This window comes from Nyctereutes procyonoides, unplaced genomic scaffold (assembly GCF_905146905.1).
Source record: "Nyctereutes procyonoides isolate TBG_1078 unplaced genomic scaffold, NYPRO_anot_genome, whole genome shotgun sequence".
In the NCBI taxonomy this organism is placed as follows: domain Eukaryota; kingdom Metazoa; phylum Chordata; class Mammalia; order Carnivora; family Canidae; genus Nyctereutes; species Nyctereutes procyonoides.
In genome coordinates this window covers 3,810,036-3,832,666 of record NW_026575041.1, presented here as the reverse complement: position 1 = coordinate 3,832,666, position 22,631 = coordinate 3,810,036, and the positions used below count along the sequence as shown (strand labels likewise).

Sequence of the window (22,631 nt, the reverse complement as noted above, 5' to 3'; positions counted from 1 at the left end):
AACGCTTCCTGCCAAGAACCAGTGGGTGGATGGTAGAGTGGCTCCACTCACTGTCACCCACAGTGACCCACTGTGGCAAATCTGTCTTTCCAGTCCTTATAATTTTGCTTCTGTGGATTAAATGGTACTGATTCCACAGGGGACACTGTATTTCTCACTAAATTTAAAGCTACGACAGGCTGCCTGGTCATTTTAAGCCCACTGTGCAAGTATATTAGCAATCAAAAAAGGAGTTACTATTCTTGCAAGGGTAAGTGACCCTAATCTTCAGGAGGGATAAGACTGCTCATATGTAGTGGGGGCTGGGAAGTTGGTACTCAGGCATGGGAGCATTTCTTGTTTCTTCCATGACTGACTTTAACTGTAAATGGGCAATGAAAGCAATCCTAGCCTGATGAGGCACAGTAATCAGGGCTCAGAACTGTCAGGGATGAGGGTCTACATCATGCCAGAAGGGAATCCATCTAGACCAACTGAGGTAAGTGAATGTGAAGGGAAAGGAGAAGGGGATCTAGAATGGGTGGTAGAGGGGAGCGATGATGAGACTCATTCGTAGCCATGGGGCTGCCTGCAGTGGCAGGGGCAGTAGTCAATACTACTAATGCTTCTCTTAGAAATTTCCCCCCCAAATTGTGACTAATAAGAATCCTGGAAATACTAGGTCCAAATGGAATGAACTTCTTGTGATAAGTGGATGAATCAGAGATTTGAGTGGTAGACTGTAGTAGACACAGTTGGTGGCCTGCCCTCTGGCAGCTGAGCAGTGGCTGCTAACAGTTCACACACATATATCTTAAGATATAGGTATATGCCCTGACCCTGATTGCTTCTCTTTTGGAAGGAAGGAAGCAAGAGAGTAGTTTTATAAGCAGAACAAACTGACCACTGGATACTACTGTAGTTCCTGGTAAAGCCAGTGGCATCCTGAGACCCTCAGAACCCATGAAAGTTGCATCTCCTTCCACAGGAAATGGATAGCTCCAGTCCCCTCAGAAATTAAATATATGCAGGCAGCCTGTCCCCTGGATATTGCCAGGTAGTACACAGAGAACTTCTGGAATAATTTTTGGATAATCATGTGTTACTCCAAGCACCCAGTATCTCTTTATGTTATTAAATCCTCTCAAAAACTCTATGAGATAGGTAATATTATGTTCTATTTTACAGATAGAAAAACAGATTCGGAGAGGTTAAGGAACTTGCCTAAAGAGACATAGCTAAAATATATTAAACTGATACTCAAACCCAGGAGTTCTTCACTTTAGAGCCTCTACCCTTTTCCACAATGGATCCTGCCGAGCACAGGCCTGGAAATGTGGCCCAAGGGTTTGGCCTGCAGCTCTAATACTAAACATCAGCATAAGCAGTGGTAAGTCACTTCACTTCTCTGGACATTCGTTTTCTCCTCCTGGGCTGCCTGTCTCCCTTGGCTCTTCTGAAGACCAGATAGAATAATGTCAACAAAAGCTTTCCCGGGGACACCTGGGTGGCTCAGTGATTGAGCATCTGCCTTTGGTTCAGGTCGTGATTCTGGGGTCCCAGAATTGAGTCCCACATTAGGCTCCCCGCAGGGACCCTGCTTCTTCTCCCTCTGCCTATGTCTCTGCCTCTCTGTGTCTCTCGTGAATAAATAAATAAAACCTTAAAAAAAAAAAGCTGTTGCATTGGTTGTAAGGTTCTGGAGCCCAGGAGGGCTGTTAACAATGCTGTTCTCATTATTGGCAAATCCCAGAGGCATGTCCCCTTCCAACACATGCTCTAGGAGGTGCCAAGAAGTTGATCTTGGGTGATTAGATGGCATAGTGTTCCTAAGAAGCCCCACCTTGAGGGAAAGAGTCCCAGCAGGCCTGGCTGAAGGAGGGGTTGGAGCGTCTAATGAGTTGCAGCTCAGCATCTGCCTGGTGCTTCCCTGCTAGGCTAGGTTAGAAGAAACAAATGAGACACCACAGAAGATACCAAGGTAGCAGGGCTTGACAGGTGAGGGGGCCAAGGTAGGGTGGAGGGGAAATGCCAAAGCTGAGCAAAGACCAAAGTGGAGAGACAGGGGCAAAGGTATGGTGGGAGGGATGTAGAACTGGAGCTGGAAATAAGGAAGACAGATCGAGTGCACAAGATGTAGGCAACCAAGACCCAGGTTGGCTGTGCATACCCTGGCTTGGGATCTTGGACCACATATCCTGGCAGATCTGGACAAGGTGCACCTCTGGGTGGGATTCAAATCATATCGGCCAAGGCTTCCCCCAGGAAAGCTAGACTGATGACAGCAATCACCAGTGGACACACTAGCAAGCTCTGAGCCCTGTGTGTTCCAGGCTGTTGGGTAAACATTGTCCAAGCATTTGCTCCATATGGATCACAACAACCCAGGAGGTCACAGATGAGGGAAATGAACTTCAGGAGGGGGAAGTGACTTGCCCAAGGCCACGCTGCTGGAGGTAGCAGCTGGGATTGGAATCAGGTCCTTTCTGACTCACAAGTCCACACACTTGACCACTAAGGTCCACATGACAAGATGAAGGGAAAGGACCCGGCTGGCAACAGGTGCTCACTAGGTGGGATAGTCCTCACCCTCTCCCTTTAGGGCATGGACCACTGTGATATCCGATCTGCCAACCACAGAGGGGGACCCCCAGAAAAGAGCTCCTTGAGTTGGAAACCCCCCAGAGGTCTTTTCCTCCCAAGCTCTTACTGCCCAGATGAGAAAACCAAGGTTCAGGGACCCAGAGTCATAGCAGGTGAGTGGCATAGCTGGTCCAGGAGCCAGCACTCTTGGTGGCCAGGTGGGGCTCAGGCCTTTGCGGCAGGCTGGCTCCAGAACACGCTCTCACCCTCACCAGCTGTAGCCTTGGAGGGACCTTCATTCTTGCTGGTTGAAGGGCATAACCATTCCCTGGCAGGCGTAAATGATGAGAGGGGGTGATATATGTGAACTACAGCATCCGCTTGTACATTCCAGTGACTGATTTTTCTGTCCACCTGTGTAACTGACTGGTGGACAATCCAGACAGGGAGGACCCCCGCCAGGTATGGTGGCAAGTTCTGTGTCCTGGGAGACAGCGCCCTTTGGGCCTGAAGCACAGGACGGCACTGTTCTCATGTACTAGGTAATTTCAAGTAAAACAAGGACCTTAACCTGTATGTTAAGTGTAAGAAGTTCCAGCCAAACTTGCTATTTCCTAGGATGGGCCAGTTGAGCGATGCTTTGAGATATCAAATGCGAAAATCTTTCAGAAATTATTTTGGTGCTCTGCTTCGCTGGTGAGCCAGCACATGTTAGTGTGCCTGTCGGATAGCCCAGTGCCGCCTGGCAGCGAGAAGCCATGTGCCACCTGTCCACCCAGGTTGTAGCATCTGTACTTCCATCTGCAATGTAGTGGAGCAGAGGAGGGAAGAGAAAACAGTTGGACTTGATGGCCCCTTAGGATCCCTCTGGCCCTGACCCTCTGTGTTTCTGCCTCCCAGATGCCCTACTGTGCGTCACCCAGGACTATCAGCCACAACATCACTTCAGGTGTTAGAAAAAAAAATGTTGGCTGGATTTGTCAGATGAGATTTTGATCAGCTGAGGGTTAAGCCTTTAAAATGGAGACAATAAAAAAATAAATAAATAAATAAATAAATAAATAAATATAATAAATAAAATGGAGACAATGAGATTCACCCTTGCCTAGGTCTTGGGGGTGACCTGTGAGGTTCTCTTTCAAGGGGCACACACATGAATAGTTGTCTCTCTTGTGCTCATTTTAGATAAAGCATTTGTCAGTTACCATTTTTAAATGGAGAAGCCAGGCAGCATAATCCAAATTAATCACAGAGCCAACCAAGAAGAATATAAAAGGTGGTGGAGAAGAGTTGGGGAGGGTACTGGTATTGGAATTGAAGATTTAAAAGATTTTTTTTCCAGCCTGACATTCTATGATTCTAGGACTTGAGAGGTGCTTTCAATTTGCTTTGCATTTGTTTTAGAAAAACAAGCAGGTAGATGTAGTTCTGAGGAATTCAATTTTTCTTAGTTGCTGTCAGTTTTATTTTGTATTGATCATTTCAATTGCAGATATTCATTATGATTTGGCTGGAACACTTTATAGCTAATCCATGGGAAAATTACAAACATTCTTCCTAATGAGTCCAGGCTCACTCTGTGGTCCATGATCAGTCTATTAGATTTAGAAGCCAATTCTTTGGTGTCCTTCTGAGCACTTGAAAGATGTCTACCATTTCTGCAATCCACTGAAAAAGCCAAGAACAAACTTCATTACTGTGGGGTAAGTAGTAGAGTCATAACATCCTGAGCGGGGACTGTGCTAGTGGTTGCAAAGATCAAAAGACCAACTCCTTTTTCAAGAACATGGAATTGAGGAGGTACAAGCTCTTCATACACAAAAAGGTAAACAAAGCATGTGCCCTTTGTCTCGTGGAATCCCTGTGGTGGAACAGCAGTGATATAGACGTAAACATGAACCTGCCTGGACTGCTCAGCAGAGGTTCATCCTGAGAGAGGGATGAGTCAGTACTGCCTGAGCAATCCCAGGGTTGACCCCAGCCACACATTTAGTGAACAACCCCTGACACTGTTCTTTTGTCTTTAGGCATTCAGTTCTTCCAATCCTTTCTAGCAACAATGGCTCTGACGACAGTCCTTGTGGCTTCTTCTGGATTGGTATGAGAGGAGCCAATTGGCAAAGTGGGCACTGAAGAACCAAACAGAACATGCGCTGGGCTGCAGCATTTGGGAGGAAGGAAGATAATAGACTCATGATGTGTCCTGAGTGGTGGGAAATCTGCCCTCTGCTTGGGCTCCGTCAGGAAGAGAGTCCCACAGAAGGCACTTGCTCTTCCCAACACTGAGAGGGCAGCCAGAGAACTCAGGAGAGGCAGGCAGAGCTGCTGCACCAGAACATGAGAGAGCAGCCATTTCCTGGGTAATGAGTAGACTCAGCAGACAGCAGGTTGCCGAAAAGTTGCAGGAAAAAATCAGCTTTTCCTAGTGATGTGCTGATAGTGATATCACTTAGGAGAACTTGCAACAAAATTAAATGAAAATTCCGTGGCACAGGGATCTAAGAGCTCATCTGAAATATGATGTCCAAAAGAGAGGGTCGGACATGGAGTAGGAAAGTGACAGAAACCCTTTCAATGCACTTATAGTTGTAACCAGATAATTAACTGTGTGATTGTCTTTTAAATATGCCATCCTGCTCTTAGAACTTAAGTAAAGCCCTGTGAAGGTAGGATGCCTTGTTCACCTCATAGCCTTGCAGATTGTAGGTAGGTACCTACTAAATGCTTGAGGGAAGATGGAGGGAGTGAACTGTGGGTAAAAATGGAAGAAGCAATATTGGATGGTGCCAGCAGCCCTCTAAACTTGGTAACAGATCATTTAGATTGCATTGATTGTACAGTGAACTATATAAAATTCTTATTCCAAACTCTTGGTTTCCAGATGCTTTGGCTGCCTGTCACCCTGGCTGAGGAAGTGGTCCCCAAGTAAGAGGAGGGACAGCATCTTGGGGACAGATGTTGTGGTGAAAAGGATGTCCAGGGCTGAGAGATTAATCAGGAGGAAGTACAGACAGAGCTGTCTCACATGGATGCCACATCCTGTAATGGATCAAAAGACTTTCAACCATCTTCTACTTCCTCAGCTTCCCTGCCTGCTTCCTGCAGATGTACCTCTTCTACAGCTTCCCCTGCTCTGAAGCCTTCATCCTGGTGGTCATGGCCTATGACCGCTATGTGGCTATCTGCCACCCATTGCACTACCCTGTCCTCATGACCCCACAGACCAATGCTACACTGGCAGCCTGTGCCTGGCTCACTGCCCTCCTCCTGCCCATCCCAGCAGTGGTGCAGACTTCCCACTTGGCTTTTGACAGCGCTGCTCACATCTATCACTGCTTCTGTGACCACTTGGCCATGGTCCAGGCCTCCTGCTCCATGCCCGAGACCCTCATGGGCTTCTGCATTGCCATGGTGGTATCCTTCCTGCCCCTTCTCCTGGTGCTTCTCTCCTATACCCACATCCTGGCCTCGGTGCTTCACATCAGCTCCCGAGAAGGACGTTCAAAAGCCTTCTCCACCTGTAGCTCCCACCTCCTGGTGGTTGGCATATACTACTCATCCATTGCCATAGCCTATGTGGCCTACAGGGCTGACCTGCTCCTTGACCTCCACATCATGGGTGATGTGGTATTTGCCATTCTCACACCTGTCCTCAACCCTGTCGTCTACATGCTGAGGAACAAGGATGTCAAAGTAGCCATCACCAGAATGGCATGTCTCCAGGACCCAGGGCATTCTGGGGACTCTTGATCCTTAGATATAGTTAATTCTGCTTCCAGGATACCAGTGTGTTAAAAAGAGAGAATGCCATAAAAAATTTTTTTGAAGGGAAGAATGACTTAGAGTAGGGCCCAAAATATACCATTGAGACTTCCATTTCTGTTAATTATAGACTAGGTTATGAAATCAACATTTCTGTGGAAAGAAAAATAGTAGATAAAATAGAAAAAGTAGCTTCTTAAAAGTATCTAAATTATCACCTTCCTAGCTCAGTGGGCAGTGTGTCAGTCTTATAAAAGTATCAAATAGATTTTTTAATATAATAAGGCTAAAATAGTAATAAAGATGAGAACACAGAATGGTTAGTTATTAAGACATGAATAGACATATAGATCAATAGAACAGAAGAGAGATCCCAGAATCAGACCCTTAAATATACAAATAATTGATATATGAAGGAAATGACTGCAGAGCAGTTTGAAAGATGGACATATAATTAAATGGTATTAGTACTATCAGGTATCTATATGTCAGAGAATGAACTTTGTCTCTTAGATCAAACAAACACAAAAAGCAACCTCATGAAATACCTAAATATGAAAGGTAAAACTATAAAACTATATAGGAGACTATAGTCCTCATCTTGAGATGGGGAGATATTTCTTAAGCAAGATTTTTTAAAAGCTTTAAACCTAGAAAAAAAGGGATAAATTTGACTGCTTTAAAATGTAGAATTTCTGTACATCAAGAGACTCCAGAAATAAAATAGAATAAGTAACAGAACAGAAAGTTACTTACAATACATATATAACCAACTAAAGGACCCAGGATTCATTCAGAATATACAGAGAATTACTTCTGGTCAATTTTTAAAAATAGTCAAGTCATTAGAAAAATTAGCAAAATATTTCCCAAGCAAATGTCCAATAAATCTATGAAAACATGCTTGACCTAGCAGTAACAGAAGAGGTGCAAGTTACAACAACAAATACTCACCACTAGAAACTGATCAGACTGGCTAAAATGTCAAAATCTGCCAATACCCAAATTGATGAGCATGTAGGTTGACGGAGCACACGTACACTGATAGTGGGAGTGTTTATTGGCACAACCACTTTGGAAAACACTTTATCACTCTCTTATAATGCTGAAGATGCACATACTCTAATTTCTGACACAGCTGCATTTCTCTAACTTGTAAAATGTTCATAAGATGTAACACCACATGCCAATAAAATATGAAGGAATTACATATATGCACAACATGAGTAATTTCACATGAATAGATGAAAGAATCTAGTGTTGAGTGAAAGAATCTAGCGTTGCACAAAAGAACCATGACTCAAAAGTACACATACAATATGATTCCAATTATATAAAGTTTAAAGACAGGCTAAGCCAAATTACATTTTTTATCAATGCATACAAATGTCCTAAGCTGTAAAGAGAAGAGAAACCATATTTATTATAAAAGTGAACATCAGGGTTATTTCTGTAAGAGAGGGAGAGGGTTATGATCAGAGAGGGGCACCAAGTACCTTATGAGGAGTTGTCAGTTTCATTCTCCCCTGAATGGTGGGGACACAGTGTTTGTTTTACAATTAAGCTGTATATATTAACTTTGTGCTCTGTATGAATACTGTATTTCATAATAAACTCTTTTTAAAAAGACTTTATTTACTTATTTGAGAGAAAGAGAAAAAACATGAGTGCAAAGGAGGGGCAGAGGGAGAGGGAGAAACAGACTCCCTGCTGAGCAGGGAGCCCCATGCCAGGTTTGATCCCAGGATCCTGGAATCATGATCTGAGCCAAAGGCAGACACTTAACCAACTGAGCCATCCAGGTACCCCATGCATTTCATAATAAACTCTTACAAGGTGTCATTCCATTGGACAGAGGCTGCAATGTAGTACTCAATGTTTGGTCTGAGTCTTTCCATGGGTATGATGGTTTGTGGTGGTTTTCACCTTCATAGTAAGCACCAAGCTGCTGAATATAATTTTTCCCATTTGTTCACTTAAGAAGACTTTAGAAAAAAAAAAAAGAAGACTTTAGGAGGTGCTTGACCATGTGAAAGAAGCTAGAGACGTAGAGAGAGATTGGGATAGTCTCTGCCCTCAATTTGCTTACAATCTGGTGAGGAAGACAACAGGTAGAAAAAGCATAATGTGGGAGGTGTCTTATCAGAGGGAAATGCAGAGGATGGTGGGAGCATGGAAGATGGTATTTAATCCAAGGCAAGAATGTCTCCCATAAATATTTTTAACTTATGGTACCTGCTACTGCTTGTTTGGGAGTCCTAATGGAGTTAAAGACAATGAAGATGTGGGCTGATTGAAAAGAAGCCTGAGCTACTTCCAACAGCGAAGGAGGTTTCATCCTAGAGCTGACCAGAATGTGGTATGGCATCCAGGTCATTACTTGTCATGGGCTGCTGATTTTTAGCTTGGATCCCCCCCTCAGTTAAGAAATGGAGTTTAGACTGAAGCAAACCCAAAAGACTTTGCCACTCAGTCTTCTTCAGGAATCACACAGGTCAAAAAAGGATCTGAGCTGGGCAGAACTACAGTGCCCCCTAAAAAGGCAAGAAGGGAAACCATTCTCAGAAAATTGAATGGCACAGGTGGTGACATTATTGTGGCATATGTTAAAGGGAAGAATATTTATCTTTCTTGGCAAATTGTGATAAAGGCACAGCATGTGATGGAACTTAAAGCAAGGGCATTAGCAGAGAGCAAGAATTTCAGCAAATAGCAATGAGGGTCTTTTAAAATCACAATGATAACTATTTTAAGTCAAAATTATGAAACAAGGCAATTTTAGTGAATTCTCCCCTCCATTTCTGCTCCCTCTCTCTGTTGCATACCCTTTACAAAAACTGTTTTTATTCACTTTTTGCATTTCTTTCCATTTTTAATATAAGCAATTCCATAACTTACTTATGTATAATATATAAATATGGCTATATTATCTTTTTCTTAGAGAAATAGTAGCATACTATAAGACTGTTCTATACTTTGGTTTTGAAAGATTTTTAAATTTTTAAAAAAGATTTTATTTATTCATGAGAGACACAGAGAGAGGCAGAGACACAGGCAGAGGGAGAAGCAGGCTCCTTGCAAGGACCTTGACACAGGACTCGATCCCCGGACCCAGGGAGAAGGCAGATGCTCAACTGCCTTGAGCCATCCAGCCATCCCTTGATTTTGAAAATTTAATCAGCAGTTTATGGAAATCAAGTTTTTGTTTGAGATGAGCGAGAAAAACAAAAAGTGGTGGTGGGAGAGGGAGGAGGGCATTGCTGGAGTGCCCAGCTTTAGGTAGGAGGAAGAAGAGTTTGTCCATGTGAACAGGCAGGAGGCAGAGTGCAGGCAACAAGGTGGCTACCCAGCCAGGTGGCCCAACAAGGTGGCTGGGTGTGTGATGGGACTCTGTGAGCTTCTCTCCTGATTGGCTGGAGTGACAATGGGAAGAGGTATTGGTGGACTGAGGAGAGAAAAAGTCATCTAGAAGAGGAAGATCAGGAAACAAACCAGGGACATATGGGATGACTGTCTGCCAGAATTAAGGTCTGTGGAGCCCTCTTACATTAAGCTCATATAAAGTACACCTACATTAGGAAAATACTTTTTTTAAAAATCCGTCTCACTTCTTCCTAAGGGTGCAGGGCTCATCTTGAGGCAGAGTATGTATGACTGGTGTCCCAGTGTTACTGATTCTTCCCAGTGGAGATTTCTGTGTTTTGTTTTTTTTGTTGTTGTTGTTGTTGTTTGAGATTTCTGTTTTTAACCACGCATTAGGATAATTACATAAGCCAACCAGTTTTACAGGCAGCAATGATCTGATTTTTTAAAATCTGATCATTTATCTGTCCTTACAAATGGCTACCTATGCTTCTTGTTAAGAAAATAAAAGCTGTCTGCTAAATGACATAAGGTCATTTATATATCAAGTACATATGTCATGAGCCTACTATGTGGTACATTGTATATCTCAATATTCTTGGGAGAGGAAGGAAGAAAAACACTAAAAAAATGAATTCTAAAATGTCAGAAGCTAGTTTAAAACACTTCTAAACTCAGTAACAACATTGAGCTCCAAAGCTGGCTCCATTTATCACTTACAGTAAAAATACTTACGTAGTCATGAAATTATGATTCCATTACAAGAACGATATTTATGGTAATACCATTTCCTCTGCATTAATTTCAGATATTCTTGATGCTAAGTAAAATGCTCATAGTATGCTAAATTCTTTTTTTTAGTATGCTAAATTCTTATTTTGTGTTTTCTGTTTATATTTCAAATAGCATGGTTCACTTTAACTTCTTTTATCCTCCTCTATGTGTTCTTCAAATATATTCCCAAGATCATATGTTGTCTAGTTTCACCTTAGAAGTCATCATTATTTCTAAAAACTAGATATTTTGGTTCCAAGCCATATGTTTTTTTTTTAAGTTTTTATTTATTTATTCATGAGAGACACACAGAGAGAGAGAGAGGCAGAGACACAGACAGAGGGAGAAGCAGGCTCCATGCAGGGACCCCAACGTGGGACTCGATCCCAGGTCTCCAGGATCATGCCCTGGACTGAAGGCGGCACTAAACCGTTGAACCACTGGGGCTGCCTGCTATATGTGTTTTAAGTAGCCTGCCCATTTTCTCTATGTTATCTTTAAAATAATAAAAGCTCTGCTCCCACAAGTACATGGAAATTAAAAAGCCAGTGGATCAAAAAAGAAATCACAAGGGAAATCAGAAAGTATCTTGAGGTGAAAATGAAAACACAACATACCAAAAGTCACTGGATGCAGCTGAAACAAGTGCTCCAAGGGAAGTGTAGAAAAAAGAAAAATCTCAAATTAATAATCTAATTTTATTAGATTAGTTATTAATAGTATAATTTTACTTTAAGAAGTTATAAAAGAAAAGCAAACTAAGCTCAAAGCAAGCAGTAGGCATGAAATTAACAATAGCAATTAAAACGGAAATAAAAAGCAAATGGGAAAAACTGACAAAACCAAAACTGGTTCTTTGAATATATCAACAAGACTGACAAACATTTAGGTAGACTGAGAAAAAAGAGAAAAGATCCCAATTTACTCAAATAAAAAATGAGAGAAGGACCATTACTGCTCAACTGCAGAGACATAAATACAAAATGTTAAAGGAAGAGACCACCACACCATATCTGAAACAAAAGGCTGAACTTACTACCAGCTTAACCCTGGGAATGCTCCAGTTCATGGCACAGTCTGGTTCTGAGCCACACAGGTAGCTGGTCTTACACAGGGCTGCGGACAATATGAAGGTGAAGGAACGTGTGTATTTGTGTGAAGCTGTCTTTGAACAATCAAACAGGTTTAAAACGAGTTCCGAGGACTATTTGTTACCATGGCTATAGAATAGCCACTCGTTTCCTAGAAGCCTGAGAACATTTTTATTGTCAGAGGTAATGAAATAAATCATATTTTATCCCATAATGTTATACTAGGAAGTCTTAAAATGTTGGATTTTTACAAAGAAATCTCAGCCAACAGTTTAGCTCTCCTATTTTTGGTTCACCTTTGTAAGTAAAACAAAATAAAATTAGAAATCTGAAAGGAATCTAAGTCTTGGTTTCTCTTTGTTTTCTCCTACCTACTGCAGTTCCACCAACTGCTGCGCTCTATGTGAGCTCTTCTGGCCAGTAACCGAGTCTTCATTAGTTTCATTTGTAACATCCCAGAAAGACTTTAGTCATTTTCATGCTGCCAAAAGCTGGCTTTGGAGGCTTTTTTATTTTTTTTAAGATGTATTTATTTATTTATTTTGGGGGGGTGGAGGGCAGAGGGAGAGGGAGAGACCACCCCAGGCAGATCCCTACTCTGCACAGAACCCAATGTGGGGTTTAATCTCACAACCCTGAGATCAGAATCCCATCTGAAACCAAGAGTCTGACACTTAACCAACTGAGCCATCCAGGCACTCCTGTTTCTAAGTACCAACCAGTAAAAAAAATTTTTTTTAATTGAGGGATCCCTGGGTGGCGCAGCAGTTTAGCGCCTGCCTTTGGCCCAGGGTGCGATCCTGGAGACCCGGGATCGAATCCCACGTCGGGCTCCCGGTGCATGGAGCCTGCTTCTCCTTCTGCCTGTGTCTCTGCCTCTCTCTCTCTCTCATAAAAAAATAAAAATTTAAAAAAATTTTTTAAATTGAAATATAATTGACATACAACATTACAACATAGTGATTTGGCCAACTCTATACGTGATGCTATGCTCATCACAAGTGTGGCTACCATCTGTCATCATGCAACACTATCATGGCTCTGGGTGTCTATTAAGGAGCTCTGTAGTGTCTGAGAAACAGAAAACAGAACAAAAGAATCCTCCTAACAGTCCAATGATTCTGCAGGATTCTTTGCCTTACTTGAGAGTGGTTAGATCTCGCCTAGAAAAACCTCTGACTTTTTATTTTAGTGGTAGTGAAGCAAAGATCCACATATACAAATTTACTCCAAACTAAGATTCCTCATTCAGTTGGAAGGAGTAGATCTGGGGAGGAGGAGACAGCACAAAAAGTTCTGGTTTGTCATTCAGAGAGATTTCCAAAACCATCTTCAGTTCCACCATGCAGTTCCTTCGATCAGAAGGGGTTACAGCTTCTGCTGTACCATTCTTTTGGTTTCTGCAGAGCTGCCAAACACTTATCATCTTGCATCCCGCGGCTGTAAATCTATAGTCAGCAGACATCTATTATGGAAGTCCCTTCTGTGGGCTGCAATGAATCACTTGTGCATGCTTTCCCCCTGGTTCTAGGCAGCAGCATCAAGCACAGATGCAGCAAGGTCATCTCAGTGTTGCTGGGATGACTTTGTGCTCTCAAAGTCTCTAGGTGCAAACCTGGGATAGTCCCTGCACATGCACACCCTATTCCATTTTAAAATGTGCTTACCGTTTGGGCCAGAAGGTCTCCTTTAAGGATCTGTCAGAGAGAAATATCTGGGTATCTGTCCCCCAAATGCATGTTAAAATGACATGAATTATAATATTGTTCATAATAGCAACAATTATGTACCACCTAGATGTTCACTGGCAGGGAAATTATGAAATAATCTGTGTTATAGCCATACTAGGAAATACCAAATATCAGAGAGAAAGAATGAAGTATGTCAGACAGGTTCCAAGACTTAGTAAGTTGGAATGTAAGTGATGCAATAAGAACAAAATGACTTGGGTGCCTGGGTGGCTCAGTGCTTGAGCATCTGCCTTTGGCTCAGGCTATGATCCCAGGGTCCTGGAATCAAGTCCTGCATCAGGCTCCCCACAGGGAGCCTACTTCTCCCTCTGCCTATGTCTCTGCCTCTCTCTGTGTCTCTCATAAATAAATAAATAAATCTTTAAAAAAAGATATTTTACAATAGGTTCTATTTATTACTTGTGAAATTTTAAAAATGGTTTAAATTTCATACTGATCAGTGAACGAGGGGCTGAGTCAGAAGTTGAGAACTATGGAGCCAAAGGAAGGAATCTGAAACATTGAGGTATGAATGGTCTGTGACCTGGCCTGGGCCCTGCCTCACGTTCTTTCCACAGAACCTTTGTATAAGTCCCTCGTGGTACAGCTGCAGCGGTGTTTCTCAGTCCTGCAACTGGGTTTTACTATTTTGGTTTGTCAAGATAACAGCTCCCACCTACTGAATGTTTACCATGTGGTAGACATGAGCTCGGCACCTACACCTTCCCGGGAGCCTGTGGGATACTCAGGGTTGCTATACCCTTTTCACAGGCAAGGAAATAAAGGCCCAGAGAGGCTAAGGCTAAGGGCACTGGAAAGAAATGAAGTCTTAGCCATTGTTGACGTACTGCTGAATCACTGGACTGGAACTGGAACCTTGGGTCCAAATCCCAGCTCTGCCAGCAGCCACTTGTGTGACCCTGGGCAAGTCACTTCCCTTCTCCAGATCTGTTTCTCAAATGTTGAATACTGAGGACAATCCTGGCTCTGCCTGTCCTCTCTGGCTGTTGTGAGGCCAATTAGGAAAACAAGAATCAAAGTCTTCTGTTGGTGATAAAATTCTGGGACCCATGAGGGTTGTTAATGGCGCTGTTTCCATTACCTGCAAAGCCCAGTGCCAAGTCCCTCACTCCACTCTAGGAAGTTGTTTCCAGCTGGCAGGTGTGGGGTCCCATAGGGGAACCAATTTGAGGGAGGGGGCCCCAGCAGGCCCTGACTCCAGGGTTTAATGGGCCGTGGCCCAGCTCCTACTTGGCTCTTCCCCTAGGGCCAAGTGTGGTGACTCTACAGAAGACACCAAGGTGGATTGGACGTGAAGGTAAGCTGAGCCAGGGATGGCATTTTCCAGAAGTAGGCAAAGGCTGGAGTGAGCAGATAGTCTCAGAGAGGCCGGGAATGCATGCAGCCACAGTGAGGAGCCTGGGTATGAACATCGGGGCCCCAGTGTGCACACCTGGTCTGTGTGGCCCTGGATCAGACTCCCTGGCAGGATGGGCAGGGATGTGCAGTCACAAGCAAGAGGCTAATGATGCCGTGAGAGAGTTTCTCACAGAGAGGCAAGGTCGATGACAATGAAAGAAATGGAAATATTTAGTGAGGCATCTGTAACAGTATGAGTCACTGATGAGGGAATTGCAGTTCAGAGGGAAAGCAAAAAGTGGTGAAGTCAGAGTGGAAACCCAGGTTGTTCTAACTCCAGTTAATGAGCCCAAACTCTAACATGCACACATATCCTGCTCCTCAGCTATGGGAATGCAGAGGATAGTGGAAATATTGTTGGTGAATGGCATGGATCTTGGCACCTGGATGGCTTGATCCCATAAGGATTAAGCACACCGCAGGGCCCTGGCTCACTCCCTCTTTAGAGACTGGGGCCATGAGATGGCTATTCTGACTCCTCACTAGGCCAAACAGAGAAGGCATGCTCAAAAAACACTAGCTGAGGGGATCCCTGGGTGGCTCAGCGGTTTGGCGCCTGCCTTTGCCCCAGGGCGCGATCCTGGAGTCCCGGGATCTAGTCCTGCGTCCGGCTCCCGGCATGGAGCCTGCTTCTCCCTCTGCCTGTGTTTCTGCCTCTCTCTCTCTCTCTCTCTCTATCATAAATAAATAAATCTTTAAAAAAATCCTATTAAAAAAAAAACTAGCTGAGCTGGAGATGACCATCTCTTCCAAAGCCCTCTTTTACAGGTGGGGAAAGTGAGGCTCAGAGGCCCAAAGTCACAGCAGGTGAGTGGCAGGCTGGTCTAGGAGCCAGCGCTCTTGGTAGCGAGGTGGGCCTCAGGCCTTTGCAGCAGACTGGTTCCAGAACACCCTCTGCTCTCGCCCCTTACCAGCTGTGATCTTGGATGGACCCTCAGTTTCTCCTTTGTTCAAGGGGCATAATCACTCCCTGGCAGGCCTGGATGGTGAGAGGAGAGGATGTATGTAAAGTGCAGCATCAGGTTGAACATGTCAGTGATTGGCTTTTTTGTCCTCTGTCTCCTACCAGCACTGTAACTCATGGTTTATAGATAACCCCAACCAAGGAAGTGTCCCCTAACAGTACCTTTGGTGTCTCCGCACTGAAAATACATATTCAAACACATATTCAAAATAAACTCCCTTCATTTAAACCACAAAATAAATGTAAGGAAGTCCAGAAAGCTTCTGATTATTAGCATGATGCTACATCAGTGCTTTTTAAAAATATCAAATACTAAATTCTTTCAAAAACATTTGTCAGTGCTTCTATCTAGCTGGTGCCTAAGTACATGCTTTATCTGTTGCATAGATGCATTCTGCCAAAACAGAAGTTTAGGGAAGGGAAGTGCTTTAGTGTCTTTGGGGTGAGCAAATAAATCTTACTGATTGGTGTGTCCTGGGGCCCCAGTAGGGAGGGCAGCCAGGGCTTTTGCAGGTGAGCTGAGCCAGGGATGAGTTATCTCTGGCTCCAGATGATAATCCAGACCCTCTGATAGTCTAGTTCTGGTTCTGTCACCCACTTACTCTGTGACTTTGGGCAAATCACAGCCCATTTCTTTCTTTCTTTTTTTTTTTTTTTAGATTTTATTTATTTATTCATGACACACACAGAGAGAGAGAGAGAGAGAGAGAGAGAGAGAGAGAGAGAGAGAGGCAGAGACACAGGCAGAGGGAGAAGCAGGCTCCACACAGGGAGCCCGACCTGGGACTCGATCCCGGGTCTCCAGGATCAGGCCCTGGGCTGAAGGCGGCACTAAACCACTGAGCCACCGGGCTGCCCCTCACAGCCCATTTCTGAGCACCCTTCCCCCCCCCCCATTTGTATGCCCTATAAAAAAAGGGTTGAACTAAAACTATTTAATTGCTCATGACTCCTTCATTCTGTTAAGATTCAGCAACAAGTTGAGGTCTATTGGGAAAGCTGAATTCTGGCTCCTGTCTCTGGTGCCCTGAACTCCTGATATGGGTGCTGGCTCACTTTTAAATAAAAATAATTTGGTTCCATCACAGCCCTGCAAGTGCTCCGATCTGGTGGAGTCACAGACACATAAATAGACAGAGACAACCCAGGATGATAGTAGTGATGACAAAGGAAAGCACAGGAACTGTGAGAGCCAGAAAAGAGGGCCCTGAGCCAGCCAAGACCCGCAAAGCCTCTTGGGAGAGGGAATATTTGAGTTGAGTTAGGCAGAAAAACAAGCTAAGAGCAAGGAGTTGCTGTTTGACTAGAGTAAGAAGAAATGAGGCTGCAAGAAGATTGACCTTAGATGGCAGGTTAGGGAGTCATCTTCTTTCATGAAAAATCCTCATGAACACCAGATGGGAGCCAGAATACTGGATTCAAGACCCACCTTTGCTATGAACTTGATGGTTGACCTTGAGAAAACATTGTTTCTAGACTTCAGACTCAGCATTTGTTCTCCCTTCCCACCACCGCTGTTGAATAGAAGTGAGACAGAGGAGGGAGGACAGGAGGTACAAATGGACTTGCTGGCTCTGAATTTTTTGCACCTCAAACCCCAACTCAGCTTACCTCAGGGACCACCAATCCAAAGTCAAGTCTCTGAGCTATAACAACATGTAGGAACATGCAGTTGGCATCAGTTTGGGTATGAGGAAAACCTAGTGACTGGCTTAGGCAGGTTGGGACTAATAGTCTGGTTAGCTGAGGATTCATTCTTTTCTGTTGGCGAGCAGCAGCTTTGCTTTACTGCCAAGCACTGGGGCTGACTTTCAGAACTCATTTTTTTTTTCTTTCAAGAAAGCATTCACAATGGAGTGGTCTCTTCCATGTGTCTTTTAAAGAGTTTATCTATTTGAGAGAGAAAGAGAGAACATGAGAGAGAGACTACAAGCCAGGGGGAGGGATAGAGGGAGAAGCCAACTCACCACTGAGCAGAGAACCCAATGCAGGGGCTGGATCCCAGGATCCTAAGATCATGACCTGAGCTGATGGCAGGTGCTTAACTGACTGAGCCACCCAGGCGTCCCTCATGTGTCTTTTAGAAAGACATTTTACCAGCCTTCACTCCCGGGCCACCCACCACACGAAAAAGACTAAAGAATGTTTTGAAATTTCTTTTTTTTTAAGATTTTATTTATTTATTCATGAGAGAGAGAGAGAGAAAGGGAGAGAGAGAGAAAGGCAGAGACACAGGCAGAGGGAGAAGCAGGCTCCATGCAGGGAGCCTGATGTGGGACTCAATCCCGGAACTTCAGGATCACGCCCTGGGCCAAAGGCAGGTGCTAAACCGCTGAGCCACCCAGGTGTCCCTGTTTTGAAATTTCTGATTGTTGCTGACAATATTAGCTTAAATATTTCTTCCCACACAAAAACTTCCAGATTACCCAGGGAACGTGATCTAGAGAAAGAGCCCTGGTCTGGGAGTTCAGAGGCCTGGGTTCTGGTCCTTCTCTGTGGCTGGCTGACCCCATGTGATCTTGGGCAAGCCCTTGGCCTTTTGGTCTAGATAAAAGCTGGCTGGACTTTTCAGGTTTGGTATTTTTACAATTAAATGACATGAGAATGGTTTTTATCAAAAGTAAGAGAAATAAGACAGTTCTGGAAAAATCAAGGAGGGAGTAGTTTTAGAAATCATCAAGGTTGAAGAGGAGGTGACCATGGACTTGTTCCTGTGTCATTTATTCAGAAGGACATCTTGGTGTAAGAGAGGAATCGTTATGCCCACTCCGCTGAAGACTTCCAGTTCTGTGGGTGATCGGAAGCAAACATCTCCCCTTTCTTGACAAGGGGAGCCTCTGGGGTAGGGGCTAGTGCCTTTGGCAGTATCATAAGAATACTGTGTCTGTCTCTGCAGCAGTGACCCTCCAAGATCTCGAAATTTTTAGTTTACTATAGTATCTTCTTAGCTGGGTCTAGAGAAGTCTACAGGCTAGTGGATATGAAGTGGTTCATCAGGGAGGAAATAAATCATACTACACAGGAATGCCTTCCAATCTCTGTTTCTGCCATTGGGTAGAATATGCCTTTAACTCTGACTCCTATCAGCAAATGACTTCTCCAACAAAAGGCATCCTTGCCATTCCTTTCATTGTAGTAGGACAAAAAGCTAGAGGCAAGGTTTAAAATAGTCTGCCTGCTTGCTTGCTTGTTTAATTAAGGTATATGTCAAGTGAAATGAAGCCTACAACATTAGGTACAGATATAGATCTAGCTATAAATATAGCTATAGCTATAGGTACAGACATCATGGATACAGACAGAGATACTGACAGAGATACAAATATAGATATGTAGATATAAAGAGACCAGCTAAAGATTAGCACATTTCCAGCAACCCAGAAGGCTCCCTTGTGCCCAGCCCAGTCAAATCCCCCACAAAATTTAGCTAACTGAGGCTTGAGTTAGACTCACTTTCAGTTTTCATAAGATTTAGTCTAACTTTGGCTTGCTCTTGTTCCTAATGTGTGGCCTCCTGGACTGTGGGTTGATAGTGTGGCTGACCACTGTCTCCTCAGCCCTGAAATATTGTAGATTTGCTTCTACCCTTTGGAGGTTTTGAACTTAAGTCTTTAGCAACCTTGCCACCCACCCCCTCAACCCTCGACACACGCACACACACACAGCTTCAGAAATTTTTTAAGTGTTTTAAGGGTAAGACCATTGTGTATTTGAGGCAGGCTCTTTCCCTTTCATCTCTGAAGCATTATGAGATCTGTCTTCTAGAAATCTTTCTATTCTGTTTTCTAGAAGCCTTCAGTCCAGTTTCCCAACTTCTTTTGCATAGCCCCCAAATTCAGAAGCTGTCCAAGGGGGAAAACTTGTTATGCATTTAGAGTGCCTTAAATTTCCAATATGTTTTGCGAACTCTTTTTTGACTGCCGAAAAGCATTGTTGACTTTTCTTTCCCTCATCTGTGTCCCTCTGTCTGAGCCAAGTCCAAGCCACACAATGGTGCCCAAATCAAATATTCTCAGGGAAGACAAGAGCTGGTGATTGGCAGTTCACCTTGGAGGGTTCCTCCTCTCTGTAGTTCCAATTCATTTAACCTTCATTGCAGCCATGTTTCTCTAATTTGTTAAAACATGTGATTTGTGTAATTTATCCAGGTTTTCCTAGTTGTTGCAGTGCAAGTGTTGGGCTACCATGACCTATTACATCCTACACAGGAGTAGAAGTCCAGACATCTAGTGAAAAAGGTATATGGAAGGACCACTACTCAAGGCATACAAGCAAGAAATAGGTTTAGTAAGTACGTGAACAGCAGCATGTTGCAGAGAGCCTTGGAAAAGGCAACCCTTACAAGATAGTAGCAAGATAGTAGAACTTTGAGTGTGAAACTAGAAACACAAGCTTAAGGACTTGAACAGATCTGGAGAGAACTGACATCCCAAACCAGACAACATGGAACCCAAGATGAAGATCAGAAGAAATCTTTCCAAACACTTTTCACAATTATAATTCAATAATCAACTGTGTAGATCTGACTTTTCCAGTAAGATGTAAACTCTAAGATAGGAATTTTGCCTGCCTTCTTTACTTTTGTCACTGTATCACTGGAACATGGCATACTGACTTCCATTTGGTAGGTTATTAGTTAAACTAGTAATTAATATTTGACCAAAGAAGAAAAGTAGGAATTTTGGGTTCACGTGGTAGAAATCAATAAATACTGCAGCCTACAATCAATCTTCTAGAATTGGCTATAAATAATTGTGCTTATATTAACTATACAGTAAACATTATAAAATCTCATTGCAGAATCATTTGTTTCTATGATTTTCAGATAACTCCAGTATCCAGATGTTCCAGCTGACTATCTCCCAGAAATCCAGCTCTGCCTCACTATGGAGGCCACAACCTGTAATGAATCACTGGATGGATCACCTGTCTTCTACCTGGTGGGAATCCCCTCTCTGCCAGAGACCTTCTTCCTCCCTGTGTTTTTTATTTTCCTCCTCTTCTATGTTCTTATCCTTATGGGAAATGTCCTGATCCTGGTGGCTGTGGTGGGAGAGCCCAGCCTCCACAAGCCCATGTACTTCTTTCTGATCAACCTCTCTACTCTGGACATTCTCTTCACCACAACCACCGTCCCCAAGATGCTGTCCCTGTTCCTGCTTGGGGACCACTTCCTCAGCTTCCCTGCCTGCTTATTGCAAATGTACCTCTTCCAAAGCTTCACATGTTCAGAAGCCTTCATCCTGGTGGTCATGGCCTATGACCGCTATGTGGCTATCTGCCGCCCACTACACTACCCTGTCCACATGACCCCACAGACCAATGCTGCACTGGCAGCCTGTGCCTGGCTCATTGCCCTCCTCTTGCCCATTCCAGCAGTGGTCAAGACCTCCCAGATGGCATATAACAACATTGCTCGCATCTACCATTGTTTCTGTGATCACTTGGCTCTGGTCCAGGCCTCCTGCTCTGACACCATGCCCCAGACCCTCATGGGCTTCTGCATTGCCATGGTGGTATCCTTCCTGCCCCTTCTCCTGGTGCTTCTCTCCTATGCCCACATCCTGGCCTCGGTACTTCGCATCAGCTCCCGAGAAGGACGTTCAAAAGCCTTCTCCACCTGTAGCTCCCACCTCCTGGTGGTTGGCACATACTACTCATCTATTGCCGTAGCCTATGTGGCCTACAGGGCTGACCTGCCCCTTGACTTCCACATCATGGGCAATGTAGCATATGCTATTCTCACACCAATTCTCAACCCTCTCATTTACACTCTGAGAAACAAGGATGTTAAAGCAGCCATTACCAAAATCACATGTCTCAAGACCCAGTCTTGATAAGTGCCTTTGAGTTTTAGTTGCAGCTAATTCTGCATTCAAGACACCAAATAACAGTGCCCAGGACAGATTAGGAGTTCAGTAAATATTGTTGAATAAATTAATGAACAGAAAATGGCAAAAGAGAATTCAACTGAGCGGACAGTTCCAACAGGCAAAATCAGGTAGACAAGATTATCCATCCATGGATTTCAGCCAGACTTCTAATTAAAATAAAGTCTACACCATTGGCATAAAGTGCTGAGCCCTTGAGGGCTGTTAATGATGCTCTTCTCATTATCAGCAATGTCTAGGGACAAATCCTCCCCTCCTCCAAATATGTTCTAAGGGATGCCATGTAGTTGATCTCTGAGGGATGGTGGGTGCAATTCCCACAGGAGTAACATCTTGAAGGAAAGTTCCTCAGGAGACCTGCTTGAAAAGAGAGGGCTAAGGGTTTAATGGGTCATGGCTCAGCACCAAAAGGCCTTGCCTAGAGATACCACAGGAGACACCACTGTGAACAGGTTTTAACAGGTGAGTAGGGCTAGGGATAAAGTGCTCCAAGACAGGCAGAGAATGCAGGGCAGGGAGGCCAGGATCTATAAACCAGAACCAGGGATCAGAAAAACAGATTGAATACACAAGATGTAGGCAACCAAGACCCAGGTTGGCTGTGCATACCCTGGCTTGGGACCTTGGACCACCTATCCTGGCAGATCTGGACAAGGTGCACCTCTGGGTGGGATTCAAATCATATCGGCCAAGGCTTCCCCCAGGAAAGCTAGACTGATGACAGCAATCACCAGTGGACACACTAGCAAGCTCTGAGCCCTGTGTGTTCCAGGCTGTTGGGTAAACATTGTCCAAGCATTTGCTCCATATGGATCACAACAACCCAGGAGGTCACAGATGAGGGAAATGAACTTCAGGAGGGGGAAGTGACTTGCCCAAGGCCACGCTGCTGGAGGTAGCAGCTGGGATTGGAATCAGGTCCTTTCTGACTCACAAGTCCACACACTTGACCACTAAGGTCCACATGACAAGATGAAGGGAAAGGACCCGGCTGGCAACAGGTGCTCACTAGGTGGGATAGTCCTCACCCTCTCCCTTTAGGGCATGGACCACTGTGATATCCGATCTGCCAACC

At 44.0% G+C, this 22,631-nt stretch overlaps 2 protein-coding genes across 2 annotated transcripts; both read left to right on the top strand.

The window, feature by feature from the left end:
• Positions 1 to 5,640: 5,640 nt before the first annotated feature.
• On the top strand, positions 5,641 to 6,312 carry LOC129506584 (olfactory receptor 2AT4-like). The gene has a single exon (XM_055320358.1). The coding sequence runs from the start codon at positions 5,668 to 5,670 to the stop codon at positions 6,310 to 6,312; it is 645 nt and encodes a 214-aa protein (XP_055176333.1). The 5' UTR covers positions 5,641 to 5,667.
• A 14,239-nt stretch (positions 6,313 to 20,551) lies between these two features.
• On the top strand, positions 20,552 to 21,502 carry LOC129506583 (olfactory receptor 2AT4). The gene has a single exon (XM_055320357.1). It carries the CDS (start codon positions 20,552 to 20,554, stop codon positions 21,500 to 21,502), a length of 951 nt encoding a protein of 316 aa, XP_055176332.1.
• The last annotated feature ends 1,129 nt before the right edge of the window (positions 21,503 to 22,631 follow it).